The 21,875-nt window shown below is 40.3% G+C and overlaps 1 protein-coding gene across 1 annotated transcript in view; it reads left to right on the top strand.

The window, feature by feature from the left end:
• Positions 1-21,875, top strand: part of syne1a (spectrin repeat containing, nuclear envelope 1a) — a 133,452-nt gene that overhangs the window by 87,210 nt on the left and 24,367 nt on the right. Inside the window, exons 99-126 of the mRNA XM_016548796.1 lie at positions 82-213; positions 371-471; positions 609-765; positions 1,167-1,286; positions 1,419-1,577; positions 1,667-1,885; positions 1,989-2,090; positions 2,180-2,299; positions 2,410-2,610; positions 3,450-3,623; positions 9,854-9,985; positions 10,475-10,671; positions 10,813-10,945; positions 11,037-11,219; positions 11,333-11,482; positions 11,595-11,771; positions 12,048-12,203; positions 13,855-14,010; positions 14,211-14,381; positions 14,487-14,620; positions 14,708-14,891; positions 15,056-15,238; positions 16,576-16,722; positions 17,749-17,903; positions 17,997-18,144; positions 20,471-20,565; positions 20,648-20,882; positions 20,967-21,161. Coding sequence (XP_016404282.1) covers positions 82-213; positions 371-471; positions 609-765; positions 1,167-1,286; positions 1,419-1,577; positions 1,667-1,885; positions 1,989-2,090; positions 2,180-2,299; positions 2,410-2,610; positions 3,450-3,623; positions 9,854-9,985; positions 10,475-10,671; positions 10,813-10,945; positions 11,037-11,219; positions 11,333-11,482; positions 11,595-11,771; positions 12,048-12,203; positions 13,855-14,010; positions 14,211-14,381; positions 14,487-14,620; positions 14,708-14,891; positions 15,056-15,238; positions 16,576-16,722; positions 17,749-17,903; positions 17,997-18,144; positions 20,471-20,565; positions 20,648-20,882; positions 20,967-21,161 — 4,416 coding nt within the window. The remainder of the gene's footprint in view (positions 1-81; positions 214-370; positions 472-608; positions 766-1,166; positions 1,287-1,418; positions 1,578-1,666; positions 1,886-1,988; positions 2,091-2,179; positions 2,300-2,409; positions 2,611-3,449; positions 3,624-9,853; positions 9,986-10,474; positions 10,672-10,812; positions 10,946-11,036; positions 11,220-11,332; positions 11,483-11,594; positions 11,772-12,047; positions 12,204-13,854; positions 14,011-14,210; positions 14,382-14,486; positions 14,621-14,707; positions 14,892-15,055; positions 15,239-16,575; positions 16,723-17,748; positions 17,904-17,996; positions 18,145-20,470; positions 20,566-20,647; positions 20,883-20,966; positions 21,162-21,875) is intronic.

Here is a 21,875-nt window from a genome sequence, read left to right on the forward strand (position 1 = left end):
ATTTAAAAATGTCAAAAATCATTACCACAACAACTTTGTTAAACATTAATATCTTTAACTTTCTATCTCTTTATTTATTAGGGCTCACTTCAGGAGCAGGAGGACATTGAATCAGACTCGTCTCTCTCTCAGAGCCCCAATATGATGGATTGGCTCAGTCAGGCGCGATCCACACGCAACCAACAGCATCAAGACACAGTGCAAAGACAGAGGGTAGACAATCAAACTACTGAGCAATAACATGATATTAATCAGCTTAACTAGAATAATATATGCTGACACAGACACCTTCTTTAGATAAAAATATTCTATTATTCTATGAGCTAGAAACTGCTTGGATTTTTTTTCAACATCATTACATATAATGCAGGAATTAGAGGAGCAGCTTGGTGAACAGAAGAAGTTACTGCAATCTGTAGCATCTAGAGGAGAGGAAATTATCTCACAGAGAACAACACCTAATGGAGAGAGGTAGGTACTGCTCACTTGTACATCCTCTATATGTTTGCATGTAGAGAATGTACAAGCACACTGTTTGTCATTTATGAAAGACAAGGACCAGTGTGTACAGCACAGACACAAAAGTAGCTTCTTTCTTCATTATGTAGGTCTCCTGTAGAACTTTCTGAAGGGGATGATGGTCAGTGGCCTGAGAACATGAGCACAAATGATCAGATGAGAGTCAGATGGGAGAACCTGAGCAAAGACCTTAACAACAAACTGCAGCTGTCACTAAACACAATGGAGCAGACGCCATGTAACACGGTACATAATCAACTACACTATTCCCTAGCTTTGTTTTTGATGTTAGAGGTTTGCGAATGGACTGTTATATCTGATCCATCCCTCCCCTAATAGAGGGCTGCAGTGATGGCATATTTTTGTAGGCAAACCCTGAAGTTAGCATCGCCCTGGTTCCCTTGACAAAAACCCAAAAGGATTTTTCCATTGGCTTTTGGATAATAGCAGAAAATAAGTTCTGTGACCAACAAAAGTTGATGATTCTTACACGTTTTGTTCATTATTAGAAAAATGTAGCAAAATGTAGGCTATAATTGTCACAATTAAGCTTCCAACAACTTTCTTTATTTAAAAAACCTTATCTCTCAAAGTTTGAGCTAGAATAGTTTGCAAGAGCACAATTATAATGATTACATGTCTCTTAGCTATACCAGCCAGTATCCAGCCCCTGTGGAGTTTTCAGAGAAGAGCAACTGAGTCAGGATATCCTGTCACCCCGAAGTCTGTTTGAAGGCTTTAGCCAAGATTTGGAGGACTTGCCTCAGGTACAGCCACTGAATATTTTTTTTACATATTCTTTAAGAACAGGATGTTAAACTGCACAGGCATTGTGTATTACTAAAAATAGTATCAAGGATTTATTTGCAGATAGTCATTTATTTATGTCCTCCCCACAGACAGGTGGTGCTGACAGTAAGCGTGTTCATGCTCTGAAGAGAGCTCTCTATGAGGCAGTTTCATCAGCTTCCTCCTGGCTGGACAATGCTGAAAATGAGCTTGTATCTGGCCCAATATTACTATCTGATGACTCAGAGACTCACCTGGGCCACCTAGAGGTCAGACAGTCATTTTACCAGAGTCTTAAAATATTTTTTATAAGAAACATTGACGCTCTTTGACACTATCTCTGCTTTCGTCTCTTCAGAGTTTGAGTAAGGAGGTAAAGAATGTCAACGAGGAGGTGTGTAAATGTCGGGATGTGCTCGGAGGAACAGAGCAGCTATGGGATGGAGAAAGTGGAGAAAGTGTTTTGGTTGAGGAAGTGTTAGATGGTTTGGAGGGGAGACTGAAGCTGCTGGACACAGTGCTGGAACAGAGATGTGACTCCATGAAGGACAAGCTGCAGGAACTCTCTGTTTTCCAGGTACAGTATATGTTGCTTGTATCTTTTTTTTTAGTCAATATATTGTTTTTTTTCTCTCTCGTTCTTTCTCTCACATATGCATTTTCCTCTGTCTAACCCTCAGACTGAGTTTAGACTGTTGCTTACTGCAGTCAGTGACTCAAAGTACCAGCTTTTGCAGAAAATGAATGCAGTTATGGATCGACCTGCTTCTAAACAGATGGAGGTCAGACACACATTCAAAATGACATAGAAATAATTGCATGACCCCAAGCAAAAAAATCAAAGGATTAATAAAAATGTCAATGTAAACAGATTCTATCAGAAGCAGAGGACAGTTTGAGGGAATTTGAACATAAAGTTTCTGAGGTGAGGAGCAGAGGAGAGACACTGCAGCCCAACCAGCTCTGCACTCAAGAACTGCTGAAACTACAGGTACACACATCTGTCTCTCCCCTGCTGTGTGCTTTAATAACAGCAATTAAAGTGACTGATTTCATGTCTTCCATTTGACTTCCCACTTGACCTTGTGTTTTGCTGTGCAGGATGCTTATGAAGAGCTGGTGGAGATGGTGGGCTCCAAGCGGAGTGAGCTGAACCAGAGTTTGGTTCTGAAGGCTCAGTATGAGAGAGCTTTACAAGACCTGGTAGATCTTCTGGACACCGCTCAGGACAAAATGGCTGCTGATCAGAAGATGAAAGTGGGATCAGTGATTGAGGTTCAGATCCTCCTTGATAAACACAAGGTACAGCAGAATTTTTGTTATTGTGGTCTGCTTAATAAATATGTGTCTGGACATTTGTGGGGAAATATCTACTGACAATAACTATACGTCAATCTTTTATCAATATGTCCAATCTATCAACATTGTTCAAAATTCAGAATCTTAAGATTTCTGATTATACCTGCTTATTAGGCAAAATAGACAAGATTTACACTACCATTCAAAAGTTTGGGGTCAGTACGATTTTTTTTTTTTAAAGAAATCAATACTTTTATTCAGCATGAATGACAGTAAAGACATGTTACAGAGGATTTCTATTTAAAATAAATGCTGTACTTTTGAAATTCCTATTCATCAAAGAATACTAAAATACAAATGTTTCATGGTTTTTACAAAAAATGTTAAGCAGCACAACTGTTTTCACATCGATAATAATAAGAATGTTTCTTGAGCATCAAATCAGCATATTAGAAGGATTTCTAAAGGATCATGTGACACTGAAGACTGGAGTAATGGTAATGGTGAAATTTCAGCTTTGCCATCACAGGAATAAATTACAGATATTAAAAGTAAGCTTTTTTCTGCAAGCGTCTGAGAAAACGAGATTTTTTAAAATGTTACTATTTTTGATCAAATAAATGGAGCCTTGGTGAGCATAAGATACTTTAAAAAAAAACATTAGAAAATATTACTGACCCCAAACCTTTGAATGGTAGTTTACACATATAAAATATATAGTCTTTCTTTTCAAGGAAAACAGAAAAAAAAATATTGATGACTCTGGTCTCATGCAGTCAAATACTCTCAAGTTTCCATTTTGATGAGTGTGGACTCATGTTGTCTGTCTTCTCTTCCTGCAGGAGTTTTTCCAGGGGCTAGAGACGCATGTTGTCCTTACACAGGCCTTCTTCAGGCAGGTCAGTGGGTTGGTGGTGCAGCGGGAGGTCCAGAGCTTGGAAGAGACTGTGGCTCGGGCCCAGGCTGTACTTAAACAGGCTCACAAACGAGGAGTGGAGCTGGAGGGCATCCTGGAGGTGTGTGTGGATTTGTGTTTCTTTATTTGCATACAAGATGCATATTATAAACACTGATGAGTGCAGTGCATATAGGCATGGGCCGGTATGAGATTTTGACAATATGATAACCTTAAGCAAAAATATCACGGTTTCACTGTATCACGGTATTGTCGTTACAGCTCTAAAATGTGTTATTTTTAAATGACTGGGTACAAAAAAAAACATTTTTTTTAACATACAGAATATTAGGAACAGTAGAATTTGTTTATTTTTTCTTTGATTTGTTTCTGAAATGTGGGCTGTCCTGCAGCTTTTGATGTGGATGGTTGATTTGCTGATCACAACAATTGACATGTATCAACTAGTAAACAAATGAATAACTAATGGAAACTATTACAATGTAACACTGCACTGCAGCTTGACTTCAACCGGCCTAAATGACTATATAAATGAACTCAAACACAAAGCATATAGAAAGTGCGCTGATGTGCATGCATTGTTCACGTGCACGCGGCTGCTGCTGCACGTGCGGTGGTGCTGATGTAGTAGACCACTCAGAGCGCCTGAGCGCTGTTATAATATAACCGAGTGATTTTGCTTTTAGATAAATATATACACATATGCATGTAACATGAATATTAAATGGCTCAAAAAACAGGCGACTGGCGATAACGCAGTCGCATAACGTCATTAAGTGTAAACATCTGCATGTATAACACCGAACACGACAGTTACATGTAAACCATCAAACAGTTACTCGTATACATATTCGGGTACTTACATCGTGATGCACGCACACATATACACAATCAATGTATACTTTGAAGATATAATCCACTCGTTTCCTCTCTAAACTATATAAGGCACAGCCGAACTCTCGCTGTTCTACCACTCACTTTCCCGCTCCGTTACCTGAAACCTGAGCGCGAACTTTGGCACAGTCCATTTCAGTCCAAATGATGGGGGTGTTCGGGAAAGTCCATGTTTCGGGGGGAATACTTTCTACAGGTGACATATGTAAGTTTTGTGTATCTCTGCAGATCTGATTCTCTTATCAGTTCCAGGAAAGACCTGAACGATCTTCCCCATCTTCCCCACAGCACGTGGCAGTTGCTGGTCCACGATCATAACAGTATTACCAGTCTGCAGGTCAGTTAGTTTTCACTGTACAGGGCAGATGGCAGACAGCGTGTATGGCGTCGTGTGGGTGATGTCAACGTTGTGGATCGAGTGGCCCATGGTGGCAGTGGGGTTATGGTATGTGTAATTTTCTCGTTCTGACTGGTTCGGATAGGCTGACAGCTACGAGTTGCGGGTCAGGACAACAATGTCTCAGTCCAGTAACTACTCCAAATCTTATTTATTGATCGTGCATAGATATTGTGTGGTTCTGTAACAAAATAAACAAATACAAACATGTGTATAAAATTATGACAACAATTGACATGTATCAACTAGTAAACAAATGAATAACTAATGGAAACTATTACACTGTAACACTGCACTGCAGCTTGACTTCAAACGGCCTAAATGACTATATAAATGAACTCAAACACAAAGCATATAGAAAGTGCGCTGATGTGCATGCATTGTTCACGTGCACGTGGCTGCTGCTGCACGTGCGGTGGTGCTGATGTATTAGACCACTCAGAGCGCCTGAGCGCTGTTATAATATAACCGAGTGATTTTGCTTTTAGATAAATATATACACATATGCATGTAACATGAATATTAAATGGCTCAAAAAACAGGCGACTGGCGATAACGCAGTCGCATAACGTCATTAAGTGTAAACATCTGCATGTATAACACCGAACACGACAGTTACATGTAAACCATCAAACAGTTACTCGTATACATATTCGGGTACTTACATCGTGATGCACGCACACATATACACAATCAATGTATACTTTGAAGATATAATCCACTCGTTTCCTCTATAAACTATTTAAGGCACCGCCGAACTCTCGCTGTTCTACCTCTCACTTTCCTGCTCCGTTACCTGGAAACCTGAGCCCGAACTTTGGCACAGTCCATTTCAGTCCGAATGATGGGGGTGTTCGGGAAAGTCCATGTTTCGGGGGGAATACTTTCTACAGCCGCCCCCAAATTCACAGTGTGAATTTGATCCAGCTAGTCATGAAGAGGGGGTAGACATACAATTTTGGCAGCAGGTCGGATGTACTTTTGTCTTTCACCTGTATCTCTGCAGATCTGATTCTCTTATCAGTTCCAGGAAAGACCTGAACGATCTTCCCCACCGGCCACAAAGCACGTGGCAGTTGCTGGTCCACGATCATAACAGTATCACCAGTCTGCAGGTCAGTTCCTTCTGTTTTCCACTTCTGCCTAATCTGAAGGTTTGGTAGGTAGTAACGGATAAAGTGCCTCCAGAAGTGGTCAGCTAGGAGCTGACTATGCTTCCATCTCCTACGGCTTAAGAGATCAGAATCGTGGTATACAACTTGAGGTAATGAGGCATCCCGCTGCCCCATCAACAAGATGTTTGGAGTTACTGGGTCTGGATCAGCAATGTCTGATGAGGTGTATGCAATGGGTTTGGAATTAAGAATACCTTCTATTTCTATAAGGACTGTCCTCAGTACTTCTTCGCTGACTGTCTGGGCGCCGAGTGTAACTTGGAAGAGCATTCTTTAACGAACGTATCTCCCTCTCCCAACATCCACCGAAATGGGGTGCACTGGGTGGATTGAAGAGAAATCTTATCTGTTGGCTGGCGAGGTGGGTTTGTAGCTCAGGATGAAGGGCCATGAAAGATTCCCTTAATTCCCTTTCTCCTCCTTTGAAATTGGTACCCTGGTCTGCAAGGAGTTCAAAGCGTTTGCCACATCTGGAAATTAATCTCCGTAGAGCCATTAAGAAGGAATCAGTGTCCATGCTGGTAAGTATGTCAATGTGGACTGCACGTGAGGTCATGCATTTAAAAATGATTCCCCATCTCTTTTCATGCCTGCGTCCCACCTTTATAGTGTATGGTCCAAAACAGTCTACACCTGTTGAGTAGAAGGCTGGTTGATGGATTCTAAGCCTGGCGGGGGGGACGTCTGCCATTCTGGGAGGATGTGGTTGTCCTCGCCACCGTTGACACTCTGTGCATTGCCGTTGGTGACTTTTGACCGCTGCTCGTCCCCGTAGCACCCAGTACTTTCTCCGAAGCTCAGCAAACACCCTTTCGGGCCCTGGGTGATGCAGCCGGTGATCATAATCTTTAATTATCAGTCTGGTAATGGGGTGATGTGGGTCAAGGACAATAGGATGTATGGCATCTTCTTCTGGCTCACTGTACTGACAAAGGCGGCCACCAACCCGTATGAGTTCTGAGAGACTGTAAAATTCAGGTGCTAGACAAAGCAGTCTGCTGTTTTTCGGCAGGGGTTTATTTGATCTTAAACACAGTAGCTCCTCTGCAAAGCAGTCAGTTTGAACTTGGCGTAGGGCTGCCAACTCTGCCTCTTTGTAGTCATCTGCTGTTGGTGTACTGTCATGCTGAATATAGGCTTTTAGCAGATCTGCGAGGGTTGAGTACTGCTGTGGGTCTGGGGTGGGCGAAGAGGTGGCTGTTAAACCACAAAAGGCTGACTTTCTCAGTTCATTGTCATGGTTAGTGGTTGTTAGTGGCTGCATCTCTGGCCATCTATCAGGGGTTTGGCTGAGAAATTTTGGCCCATTGTACCATCTGCTTTCTCGCCCTATGTCACAAATAGATCATTACCTTCTGTTCTTTGGTGAGTAGCTTAAAGTTCTCACAATTCTTCAGGAAATGTCTGTTGCTGTCACAATATGGACAGTAAGCATTCACCCTTTCTCCCTTAGCAGCGACTGGTTTCTGTTGATCAGCTGGTAGTACTGAAGTGGCCTTTGATTTCTCTGTTCCAAGGAGAATGGCAGTGGGTTTGCGAGTTTGCTGGGAGTCTCTCCTTATTTCCTTTCTCGGCATTGATGACACTTGTTTGGATTGAGGGGTGTAATCTGTGTGGTCTCCCTGAACCTGGAGCTCATATTCAAGCCATTCTGCAAAGTCCAGTAATGTAGGAATGGTAACGCCAAGAGGGTGCGTGTACCTCTTAAAACGGGATCTGAGGTCATGTGGCAATTTGCTCATAAGTCTGAAAACATGTGACCCACACTCAAGCTCGGTTGTTCCTTTCTGGCCTAGCTGTTCCAACATACTGACCAAGGAGCGTACATGGAGCCCAAACAGACGAAAAGCTTTCACATCTCCACTACGAATGTTTGGTCCATCCATCAGATCTGCTATGCGTTGTAAGGCTAACTGGTGGGGTTGGCCATACATCTTGGTAAGTGCTCTCATGGTGTAAGTAAAGGGAAGCCTTGAATTACTGTACGAGTCTGACACAAGAAGTGCTTCCTCCAGCTTTAGGTGGTCAGTAAGTATCTGATATTTAAAGTGCTCTGTTGCATCCTCAGGCAGAATATTCTCTAAAGCTATCCTCAATCTTGAGAATTCTCTAGGATCAGGAGATGTTAAAAAGGGAATGGTTGGAGCAGGCCCTCTGTATGTTTTCTCCTGAGAGAGTGAAGGCTGGTCATACACTTGTCTGCGATCAGGGCGAGCAGGTGGCATCCTCTCGTGTGCTGAAGTCTCAAACTGATAAGATGGAAGGCTCTGAGAGAATGGAGGGTCTCTGGAGTGAAACTGTTTGCTGTGATGTGCTTGTGACGGTACTCTCTCATGAATTAAGGACGCAATGTCCATACACCTGAAGTTTTCAGTTAACTCAGGGCTCTCATCAATCACAGCTGGCTGCGGTTCTCTCGTGGAAGCAGGTGGTGGCACCCTAATCCGGGGGGCTGGCGTTGGGCGGTATAGTTGTGAAACTGCTGGGCTCATCACTGGAATAAAGGGATCTGAGGACGGCACTGGTGAAGTTGCTGGCTTAGATGGAGCTCCCCGTTCTGCTTTAAGGCTTTGTAGCTCATGGTGTAACATGGCGTTCTGCCAGCGCATCTCCTTTAAGGTTGAGATGATCTCTGGGAGCTGACTGGTTTGTTGCCGCAAATCTATTGCACTGCAGCTTGACTTCAAACGGCCTAAATGACTATATAAATGAACTCAAACACAAAGCATATAGAAAGTGCACTGATGTGCATGCATTGTTCACGTGCATGCGGCTGCTGCTGCACGTGCGGTGGTGCTGATGTATTAGACCACTCAGAGCGCCTGAGCGCTGTTATAATATAACCGAGTGATTTTGCTTTTAGATAAATATATACACATATGCATGTAACATGAATATTAAATGGCTCAAAAAACAGGCGACTGGCGATAACGCAGTCGCATAACGAATCGGGTAGGTCCTGCAGAACTTGGAGACCGTACTCGACTTTGACTGAAGGCTGGGAGTGGCTGTCGATGTGCTAGTGGTTCACCAAGCTCATAATCTGCTAAATGAGCTGGGGGCTGAATGCATCGTCTGGACGCACAACAGGCTGTTCTTTCTCTGGCTGGGACATCTCCATAGCAGATCAGCATCCGGCTCGAAGGACCATGTAAATTTCTCTTGTTCTGACTGGTTCGGATAGGCTGACAGCTACGAGTTGCGGGTCAGGACAACAATGTCTCAGTCCAGTAACTACTCCAAATCTTATTTATTGATCGTGCATAAATATTGTGTGGTTCTGTAACAAAATAAACAAATACAAACATGAGTGTATAAAATTATGACAACAATTGACATGTATCAACTAGTAAACAAATGAATAAATAATGGAAACTATTACACTGTAACACTGCACTGCAGCTTGACTTCAAACGGCCTAAATTACTATATAAATTAACTCAAACACAAAGCATATAGAACAGGGGTGTCCAAACTCGGTCCTGGAGGGCCGGTGTCCTGAAGAGCTTAGCTACGAGTTGCTTGCAATAAGACAAAAAACGGCCGGATGCCGATCGCGTAAGTTCCAGGGGAAGCTCCTTAGTTCGGCCATCCTACACAGTACACACGTGACTGACCGCTCGCTCGCACCAACAGGAGGAGGAGGGTCGTGTTACTCTCTACACTGCACTCAACCTGAGGGATTCCTACACTTTCAGTCTTTGAGGAGACATGAAAAACAGCGCATACCGCAGGAACGGTATAACGGAAAATATTAGCGGTTTTGAAACCGTGAAATTTTCAAATCGCGGTATACCTTGAAACCGGTAATCGGCCCATGCCTACGTGCATATGAAGTGAATAACTTGTGCTTTGTGGCATCAGTGGTGGAGCAGGTTGGTGGGTGACTATCAGGCCCTGTACAGACAGCTGGAGGCAGTGGAAAGCAGCATCCCCAGTGTAGGCCTGGTAGAAGAAACGGAAGACAGATTGAGCGATAGAATTACTCTGTATCAGGTACAGCTCCATCACACACAGATCACTTGCTACGGTTACACCATAAAATTCATACAACATAATTTTACATTACAAACATTACATACTATTTCTGTGTTGCATGGTTTGTGCGTTAGAAATCGAATTGAGAATGCCTATTAAATTACTCAATTCGGGAATTTGAAGTTAATATGAATTAGCAAACAGGATGCATAATTGTAATGTGAATTTGAATTTAAAGAAGTAAAATGAAACTTCATTTTAGCTTGATGTATTGTTACATTATTGTTTGGGTTGGTAAGGTATTTAAAACAAGTCTGGGACTCTGAAACATTATGTCTCTAGTTTACTATCACTTGATAGTATTGATCAATTGAATGTGTATTTGCTGAATACAAGTATAAATTTCTTTTTAAAAAAAATGTCTTACTGACCACAAACTTTGGAATGGTAGTAGACATTGGGAATGCTAGAAAATCAACAATCTGCATTTACACTCTCTCTCTGTAGCAACTGAAGGCCAGTCTCTCTGAGCGGCAGCAGCAGTTGTATAAGTTGTTGGAGGATGGAAAGAGGCTGCTTTTACATGTGTCCTGCTCAGAGCTGGAGACTCAGCTTACACAGCTGGGGGAGCACTGGCTCAGCACCACTACCAAGATCAATAAAGAGCTACACCGCCTGGATTCCACCCTCAAACACTGGATCAGGTCTGTGATCTGTTCACTTTCTCTGTGTGATTCTGTCTACTTCCTTAAAGAAATGAATTTACAAGAAACACTTGTGTGTGGTTGTGTCCATGTATGCACATTTTTATTGACATCACATGGTCTCTTCATATTTTATTGTAGGTATCAGAGCGAGTCAGCTGAGCTTAGTCAATGGCTGAGTTCGGCTCTAGACCGCCTGGAGTTCTGGAGCACTCAATCTGTTACGGTACCTCAAGAGCTAGAGACTGTCAGAGACCACCTTCATGCCTTCCTGGTAAGAACGGCCATTAAATATTCTGCTAAAAAGAGCCTTAGGTCTCACTTGACTTTTATAGACACACTCTATATTGGTTCTGTATTTGCAGGAGTTCTCCAAAGAGGTAGACGCCAAGTCTTCTTTGCGTGCCTCAGTTCAGAGCCAGGGGAATCAGCTGCTCCGGTTGAAGAAAGTAGACACGGCAGCACTCAGGGCAAACTTGGCCCAGGTAGACACACAGTGGGCTGATCTTCTCACTCGTATCCCTGTGGTCCAGGAGAAACTACATCAGGTATGATGACTAGGACAGATTGCACTGCCTCATCTCAGTTAAAGAACAGTATGCAGATAATGAACAGGCTCACATGGCTATGCTGATTGTAGCATTCATATTGTGATCAACAGCTGCAGATGGAGAAGCTGCCATCCCGTCATGCAATAACTGAACTAATGAGCTGGATATCCCTCATGGAGAATGTTATCCAAGAGGACCAGCAGAAGATCATGGGGGCAGTGGGATCCGAGGCTGTGCAAATGTACCTTCAGAAATACAAGGTAGCAAAAAGTCTTCAAGACTTTTGAAATAATAAAACATATCATTAGTCATTTTGTACTCCATTCTCAAGACACCAAATCTCTCTTTTTCTTTATTTACCCCTCTCAACAGGGTTTTCGGATTGACCTGTCCTGTAAGCAGCTGACGGTGGACTTTGTGAATCAGTCAGTTCTGCAAATCAGCAGTCAGGATGTGGAGGGGAAACGCAGTGACAAAACAGACTTTGCTGAGCGTCTTGGGGCCATGAACCGCCGCTGGCAGATACTGCAGGGACTCGTTACAGAGAAGGTCAGACATAAATGCAGAAAAATTCTCAAATGTTGTTAAAGCAAAAAAATGGGACAAATTAAATGCTAAGACTGAAATTCATAATTTTCCAATTCAACTTTTCACTCAAATTGTTATGATAACATAATTTGTAATTGAAAAACAACAAGTAATTAAAAAAAGTAATAAAAAATAAAGTCATGCTAAATACCAAGTGTTACTGTGACTTTTGGACCCCACTGTATGCCATTTAGCTTTAATTTTTATTATCATACTAGTGTCTTTTGTGTTTCAAAGATTCAGGTTTTAGAGGGTCTGCTTGAAAGCAGGTTGGAGTATGAGAACGTGGTTCAGACCTTGAAGACCTGGTTCAGTGTACAGGAAGAGAGACTCAAAAAGAAGCACAGGATTGAGGATGTTTCCTCAGCCCAGAATGCGCTCAAAGATTGTCAGGTAGGTACTGCACCATAGTTGTTAGGCTCTACACAATACACAGTACACTATAGCCTCCTTTCCACTGTCGGGCCAAAAGCGGGCGTGCTAGTGCGTGCCAGGGCCAGTCGTGTTTCCACTGTCTCTTCCGGGGCTTGATCGTGCCTTGTCGGTGCTTCCTCGGGGCCAACGGCCCGGGTTTTTTGACCCGACGAAAACCTTGAGCCAAAGTGGGCCAGCTGGGGCTAGAGGAGTGGTTATGAACAAAGGCGGAGTTTCTCCGCGTCTGGAGAGCGTCAGCGCCACGGATCATTTCATAAAGTTAACGGCTATAACACCAGCATTAAAGACTTTTTAAATATTTTTTGTTCAAAACTCACTTTCAGACAGCAGCGAGTGTTTGAAATAACTTGATCCGATGTGAATTATGATCACGTACCATACAAGGCAGAAATATTTATAAGCGGTGCAAAAGACTATGCACGGTAGCCATTATGGTCGCGCTCTCTGTATCGCGCACACACACAAAAGTGAGCCCACTCCCACTAGTATTTGTAAATATTAAACCGCAAAACGATTCATATTTAAATATGAATTCTGCGTGTCTCTGTGTTAATGAATAGCGCAGACGTGCGGTTTTGTGTAGAACTCGTACTGAAACGCTCTTGACGCTTCCGGTGATATTAACGTCTGCTGTCTCACTAATGAGGACATAAATACATGAACAACATCTCCAGAACTGTCATGTCAGTAGCATTTGACCGTCATTTGAGTAAAACTATTATCATGTCATACACACGCAGAAATGTAAAGGTATTCACGGCAAGAGTAAAGGAGACCAGTATCGGGCCCGATACCAGTATCGGTATCGGTGCATCCCTAACGCTAGCCATTAACGTTACCATAGTAAACATGGTAAATACGACCGCTTGAAGAAATCAGACGTCAGCTTCTTATTCTCTATCACAATCCTGTATTTATTTAGTAACATTTTATCTGTCATAATTCTCGTCAGGAGAGTTTAGCTCCGTGTATGTCATAAAAATATAATAATGTTTTTTTGTTCGGGAGCTTTTATAAAAGTATAAAAATGATAATTCTTTCTAAATGTGATGTATATACTGTGACTACAAATAAACAGAAACAGACTCGACTGAATAAGTAGGTAGGCTATGTTCATACCGCTTTATTTCTGTGTGACTAATTTTCAGTCCTGATAAATTAATTCATTATGATCAATGTATCACTTATTATTGTAAAACACTGATGCTTTTGGATTTAAATCTTTAACAAAGCATGCAAACAAACGGCCGCTTTTATCATGTTCGTTTTGTGATTGCACTAGTTCCAGTGACTTATTTCTTATTCGTTTTCTGATAACTTCTCTTTGTTGGTGAAATGGTGGGGTTGCATGACGTTGTTCCAGAGAGGCGTGTAAAGGGCGGATTTTAGTGAAGCACAGTGGAGGAAACGCGTCGTGATTTTGGCCTCTGTGCTACAGGTCCGAGGCTATTAGCCCCACCCGTCCGTTTAAAGCACTGGCTCGCACTGGCCCGACAGTGGAAAAGCGGCTTATGTGGATTCATGAGTGAAGATTACATAGATAATCTGGAAATATTCTATGTGATTTGTTGTTCTGAAAGATTGATCTGACTGTGTCTGTGTATGCTAGGAAATGGAAGTGTTGGTAAAGGAGAAAGAGAAAGATCTGGAGAAGGCTGAAGAGAAAGGATGCTTATTAATTCAGGATAAGAAAGGAGAGGCTGGCTCTGTTATTATGGACACTCTAAAAGGTCTAAACCAGTCTTGGGCCAATCTGGATCACATGGTATGTTTTACCTTATGCATTTTGGTAAAGCTTCTAGTTTTGTAATCTTCATTACAATATTGTTCACACATTTTTTTATAGACACTCTTAGTTAAACATACATGATATGTACTATCACTCAGTTTTGATAATCAGAAATTTCGTAATTTTCACCGAAACACTGATTATCAGTCCTAAATGATGTTTGTGTGTAATTGCAGATCGGGCAGCAGACAGTCAGTCTCCGGTCAGTGCTGGAGCAGTGGAGCCTGTATAAACAAGCATATGAGGAGATTCAGGGCTACCTGATGGAGGGACGTTACACCATCTCTCGTCTGCGTCTTCTCACTGGCTCCCCAGAAGCTGTGCAGGTTCAAGTGGAGAACCTTGAGGTGCTAGTCTGCCACAAACTGCAAAATATGAATGAGCTTTTATTCGCATTATATACATTATATATGTAAGAAACTAAAATCACCATGGGTTTCTGTGTGTCTCAGAGTTTACAAGATGAGCTGGAGAAACAGGAGAGCAGTTTACGGAAACTTGGCTCCATAACGCAACAGCTGCTGAGGGACTGTCATCCCTCAGTGAGCGATTCACTCAACACAGCACTGGGTGACATAAATCTCAGGTGAGTTTCAAAAACTTCTAGTTACTAATAAAGACACCGATCAGTACAAAGTGATCAGAAATCATTGATCTACTGATCTGCTGTCAGGTGGAACATGCTGCTGGAGCAGATCTCAGATCAGCTGAGGAGGAGTAAGAGCCTGCTGCAACTGTGGCAGCATTACAAAGCACTACATGCTCAGAGCAGCACTGATATCCAGAAACTAGAGGATCAGGTGGAACAGCTACTCAAGAGCGCCACCCACAGGGACATCACAGAACAGGAAGTGAAGGTGTGGATTTATCAATGCATGATGGGTTTGGAAGCCTTTGCTTGGGTTATGTTAGTGACCCAAAAGGATGTAAGCAATTGCTAATTCTGACAACTGTGTGCAGTTGTGAAAGCCTTGTAGCAAGGGCCACAGTATTCCTCTTTGTAAAGCTGGTATTTCTGCAGGGTCTTATGGCGTCTGAGGGATCCGTAGAGTCTGTCCTGCAGCAGCTGGATGAGTTTTCAGAGCAGCTGAGGCAACAAGTGGACCCCTCTGCCATGACAACCTTCCATACAGACCACCTGTCACTCACTCAGCGATTAGCAACAGTTGGACATGCCCTCCAAAGACAGCAGTCTCTGCTAGAGGTTCAGATTATTAGAATTTGCCTTGTGCACACAGATATTGAAACAGAGCATTTATACAGTTTTCACACATTTATTTTAATAAAATATAGATTGCTGTTTAAAAGTTTGGGTAAGATTATTTGATGTTTTGATCCCAAGGCTGCAATTATTTAATCAGAAATACATTAAAAACAGTAATATTGTGAAATATTTTTACAATTTAAAATAACCGTTTTCTATTTGAATATATTATGCTTCCTTGCTAAATAAAAGTATTTATTTCCTTTATAAATAAATAAATAAATAAATCCCAAACCTTCAAATGGTAGTATATATATTTAAATTGAATAATATCATGTTATTAATAAAATAACTTTCACTCTAAAAAATATTGTTTGGACGCAACAACAAAAATTAATGCAACAGTTTGCATCATTTTTTTTGAGTTAAGGCAACTTCTTCTGAAATTAAGTTCAACTAGTAAACTATATTGTGCTATATATACACTTAGAAAATTGTGTTAAAACTAACAATTATTAAGTTAAATACTCATAAAACTTAAATTGTTCTAAGTTGTTTTTTTAAATTTGATTCAATCATGGACACTGGTTACAAAAACTACTAAAATATTATTTTTTGATGAAACAACACTTAATGCTGCCAGGAAACCAATCTTTTAGCATTTTCAACCAAATGCCTTCTGATTGAAACAGCATGTAAGACAATGTCCAGTGAGTCTGTTCTCAACCTAAGCAAATGCTCTACTCTTCAGCACAATGGTAATCTCATAAAAACCACCAACATAACAGAAACACTTTTAAATACTAATATAACCGAACACTGAACATTAATAAATCTTCTCCTGTTCTGATCTTGAATAGAAATGCATAAAATATGAGTTTATTTCTACATTACCGCTCATTATTCAGTCACATGCAAAGCATGCTGGGAACCTGAAACGTGAACTTGAAAAAATGAAGTTATGGAGCTAATTACATTGAGTTAGTACAACTTAAATAATGTTTTAAACAAACTAACACAGATATTTAAGTTGAAGTTACACACAGTATTACGTTGATGTAATTATCAACATTAAGATGTCAGGACAACTCATTAAAAAATGTTTAAAACGTAAAATGTTTAATTAAATCAATAAATTGGAATTTTTAACTTGCACTAATGCATTCAATTAAGCAGTGGCAACAGATCCACTGAATTATTTTTTAGAGTGTTCATACTATCCTTTCATAGTTTTGACACTATCATGTGTGACTATCATTTTGTCACTTTCACAGATGTCAGACTGTAAAGCCTGTCAAGTGTAAATGTCTTTTTTTTTTCTCCTTCCTTTCCTCAAGGCGGGTGTGAGGGACTATGAGAGGTTTAGTAAGGAGTTACATTCTCTGAGCCACTGGTCAGAAGAAGCTGAGAAGGTTCTGAAGGAACCAGACCCAATCGGTTCTCCAGATATCTCATCTGTGCAGGAACACATGGAAAAACTTAAGGTGAAATTTGTTGAACATTTGCCTGTAAAATTATAGGGTTGTATACAGGGTTTGAAATTAACAACCGCCAAATGCTGTGGCGGGTAACGCTGGCAAATCACTAAGTTAGCCAATTTGGCGGGTTACTCTTCGTAAATTATTTTTACTAATTAATTTCTTGAGGAAGTTCATGTAAGCCAAATCTGCACAGATTTAGTGTCGACCGCCAGCCGCGCGTTAAAGCAGACCGGGATCAGTCTCCCGCACAGCGCTGCGCTTCCGCTACGATTTATAAGAGATAAACAGCACAAATCGCTCGATCCATTCAGAAATGACACAGATTTCTATGTGACAAAAAATGTAGTAGGCTATTAGTTTGTTGCATTTGCTGTGAATTCAGTAATATATCATTATTTGTTTTTGTCCTCATTTATTTATTTATTTATTTATTTACTTACTCCAATTGAAGGCCCTATAACACAGCGAAACATTCACAGGGGACCTTGAGGGCCGGATAGGCTGGATTTGTCCAGGGCCGTATTTTAACCCCAGTCCAGCCCTGTACCCGTAACTACGCAACAAATAATGGCGTGGCGGGCACACTGGTTTCCTTTGCATTGAAGCAATAACGAAAAGTCAAAAAATGCCTGAAGACTCGCATCGTGTCTACACCAGATGCGACAAAATACTATAGAACCCATTATAATCGGTGATGCGGCCTACACTGGATGTGGCGCAGCACAGCACGACAAATCCCCGACAGTAAACTGATGCCTCGTTCTATTTATGATGTAGGCCTACTGTTTGACAAAGTACAAATGATTTGCAATGGTCACTTTGTCGCATCCAGTGTGGACAGCATCAAGCTGTTGGCTTACCTCCGGCCTTTTTTTCATAATTTGTTTAATTTTTTTGGATAGTAAAAATTATGAATGGCCGGTAACTTAAAAATTTAGTAGCCAAATTGGCTTGTGAGTGAAAGAGTTAATTTCAAACCCTGGTTGTATAAACACTTTTGAACTTTCTCATATGTACGTGTGCCTGTAGGCTCAAATGTTAAAGCTGAGCAGTCTTTCTCCTGATCTGGAACGTTTGAATGAGATGGGTTATCAGCTTCCCCTCAATGATAATGAAATCAAGCATCTGCAGAACCTAAATAGGAGTTGGTCATCTAACTCTGCTCATACAATTGAGAGATTCAGGTATGTGTGGTTACTGTTGATCTATGGTAGATTTTCAATTTCTTCTCTAGAAGCGTGTGATATTTAGTTGTCTGCATCTCTGTGTATGTGCAGTAAACTGCAAGCTCTGGTATTGCAAAGACAGAGCTTCTTGGAGAAGTGTGATGCTTGGATGACCTTTCTTACCCAAATAGAGGAGAAACTGGCCGCTGAGATCTCTGGAAACTATCAGAGCCTGCTAGACCAGCAGAGAGAGCATGAGGTACTGATACATAAAAAAAAATATGGAAAATACTTTTTTAGAATAACTACAACTAAAGGCCCGTTCACACCAAATAAAAGGCCGCATTTACAATATTTAAATGTTTGGGGTCAACAAGATTTTTTAGTGTTTTTGAAAAAAAGTCTCTAATGCCAGGTTCACACATACTCCGTGCGTATGCAGTTCATGTGCAGTTCATATGCGGTGCAGAAGCAGCATGGACTCATTGTACTTTCATACAGGATGCGTTTGAAGTCTGCTAATGATCCACGGCTGTTTACCGCAAACACATCTATCCATTAGTTTGATTTCAAATCCAAACGTTGTTACTGAAAAGTATTTTTCAGCATTGTGATTCTCTTTTTACACTGTACAGAAATACAATCTTTCATAGACATATTCATGCTTAAACATAATAAATATAAGCAACGTGTTATTCAATGTGTTTTACTTCTAGATTTATATGTATATTAAGTTGTAGGGGTGTAAATCGGACGTTTCATCATGATACGATATGATATCGATTCTCATACACAGCGATACGATATTTGCCGATGCCATAATCTAATTCTACGATACGATTATGATACGATTCGATTCGGTTTCGATTTATCGATATTATATACCTATTTTACACAATAAGTTACATTTTTATTAACTCACAAATGCATTCAAAATATATAACATGAACATTTATCTGAAATTTGCACATCCTGTACCCCATATTGACAACAAAAACTACACTTTTTTTTAAATGATAAAGAAAAATAAATTGGATAAAATTAAGTCACATGAGATCAGTAAGCTTATGACATGACAACAGTCAAGAAAGTCTTTCAGGCTGTGCTAAAATGTTCAATGTGTAAAATATAGGAATTTCCTCATTAGGTAACAACAAAAATTAGGTAGTTGTAGGGGAAAACATGGAAAATATATACAAAAAGAAATTACAAAAATAAAGCTCTTAAAACTTATTTTGCTTTGAGAACTTTTTTTTTTTTTGGCTGCTACTATACATCGCAGTCTGGGTCTCATGCTGACATGCAGAGCTAAGTGTTAAGAATCTTTTCCAAATTACAAGCAATAGCAGAAAATAAATACAAATACACAAATGAAGTCAGCAGAGCTTTTCAGGTTTTTCAGATAGCCTAGGTATAAAAGAAGTTTTCAGGTACAGAAATGAATAAAGTAATAAAATGTAAAATATTCTTCATAGTCTTATAAATTAAATATAGATTAATCCTTATTTAAGTTACAGAAGTTATTCAGTCAAAAGTAGTGAGATATTGTTTTCTTAAACAGCATTAGGTTTATTTTAAGTCTGTTTTCACTTTTAAGATGGAATGCACAGATCCAATATTCTGATTCACATGCGTTTTCTTTCTCAACTTTTTATGTTAAGACATAGGCCTAACCGACTATGTTTACAGGATATTCGCCAAGACGCGCATTTTGATGTAATTTTGTCTGTATTTGTTCGTCCAAGCACAATAATAAGCAAAAGAGAACTCAATTCAGTATTCGTGCGCTGACTGAGCATCAATCCTGTGGTTCATAAAGAACTTCATAAAGTGCTCATTTCTGTACATTAAACCTAGCCAAAAAGCCATATGGGTTGACTGAAACACAGTAGATTTTAATTATATGCATTTATAGTTTAATTACTAAATTTTCATGTCAATCCATGTTAATTTTTACCACAATCAATGCGCTGTCACTTTAATTCAGCGTGTGCAGCACAGCAAAAAAAGACTCGGTGCAGAAACGATCGCTGCACTGCTGCAGACGCACCGCTCCTGGAACGCACTGCCGGAACGTAATCGCATGCAGAGTGAACTCTCTAATCCGTTAACATGGGCGCAGAAAAAAATATGCACTGCAGACGGAGTATGTGTGAACCTGCCGTTATTCTCACCGAGGCTGCATTTATTTGATCAAAAATACAGTAAAAATTGAATATTTTGAAACATTATTACAATTTAAAATAACTGTTTTCTGTTTTAATATGTCTTAAAATGTAATTTATTCCTGTGATGGCAGCAGCCATTACTCCAGTCTTCAGTGTCACATGATCCTTTAGAAATCATTCTAATATGCTGATTTGCTGCTCCAGAAACATTTTTTATTATTCTTATTAGGACAATTTTGTCCTCAGCATTTTTTCTGTGTCAGTATTCAGTTTTTATTTCAAAACTCAATGCAAGTTTTTGGTGAAACCTTTATAAGATGGATATAATAATAAAAATATGCAGCATAAAATGTATGGGGTCATAGTTTAATGACCTACTTTATGGAACTGCTCTACTTTTTGTGTGTGTGTGGATAGCTATTCCAAGCGGAGATCTTTAGCCGACAACAAATTCTATACTCTATCATCAATGATGGACATCAGCTCCTGAATCAGGGACAAGTGGAAGACAGGTACCATTTGTTTATTTCCTTATTCTTATTCTTTCATTCATACTTATAGTGACAGTCTCTTTTTTGTCCTCTTGCCCAAAAGGGATGATTTTGGCATGAAACTAGCACTGCTTAGTAACCAGTGGCAAGGTGTGGTGAGGCGGGCCCAGCAAAGACGGGGGATTATTGACAGTTTGGTTCGGCAATGGCAGCGGTACACAGAGCTGATAGAGAAACTGCGTCATTGGCTGCAAGAAGTGTCAATGGAACCAGAAGACCATCAACAAGGGGCAACAGTAGCACTACAGCAGATTCGTGGAATGTTAGACCACATACAGGTAAAGATATAGCCATTTTTACATTAAAGTAGAAATAATGGCCACCTGCAAATAGCCTAAAGTACCCCACTTTTCTCCGCCCAGCTGAAGGAGCGTGTGCTCCAGAGGCAACAGGGCAGCTACATTCTCACAGTGGAGGCCGGGAGGCAACTCCTCCTGTGGGCTGATGCCAGAACGGAGGCCTCGCTTCACACTGAGCTGACTGACGTGCAGGAGCGCTGGAGGACAATTAACATTCGTCTCGACGAGAGGAAGAAAGAACTGCTTTCTTTGTTAAGGGTGAGTTAAGAGTAAATGTTAATAAAACATTTTTGGGTGCACTTACTGGTTGCTTATTTGCTAGATTTAATAGTTTGTATCGCTGACAAAGTACAAACACTAGGGTTGGGTATCGTTTGGATTTTATCGATTCCGATTCTTATCGATTCCTAGTTTCGATTCCAATAAGATAAAAAATCCAATATAAAAAAATTAAGTCAAACATTTATTCTGTCTTTTTACAAAGCATTCTGTTGCAGCTGAATAACACGAGCAAAAATCAGCAGCCTACAGAACACTGCAAGAGGAATTTTGCCTATGCTTTAAAAAAAAATACCACAGCAAAAACAACTAGATTAATATAAATTTCAAATATTAAAGTGTTAAAGACAAGTAAACAGTCAGTAATAAGATAGGAACAAACAAATCAATTAGCAATGTCATAAATAATTACAACTGAACAAAATTTCAGGTACAGAAACTGTAATAAAAGTTTAAAAACTGCATAATTTTCTTTTCATAAATAAAATATAGATTAATCAATTAAATTTATTAAATATATTCAGTCTAGATCAGTGAATGATTTTCTTTTGTTCTTTGATTAACATTAATGACAGGCAGCGCGTTTATTAGGCTGCTGTCTCTTTAACACCGAACGCACGCAGATCTAAAAATACTGTACATGTGTGTTTTCTTTCTCATCTGTTTACATTCACGTAAGACAAAAACGGCTGT

The sequence above is a fragment of the Sinocyclocheilus rhinocerous genome, unplaced genomic scaffold (assembly GCF_001515625.1).
Source record: "Sinocyclocheilus rhinocerous isolate Xijiao unplaced genomic scaffold, SAMN03320098_v1.1 scaffold1606, whole genome shotgun sequence".
Classification (NCBI taxonomy): Eukaryota; Metazoa; Chordata; class Actinopteri; order Cypriniformes; family Cyprinidae; genus Sinocyclocheilus; species Sinocyclocheilus rhinocerous.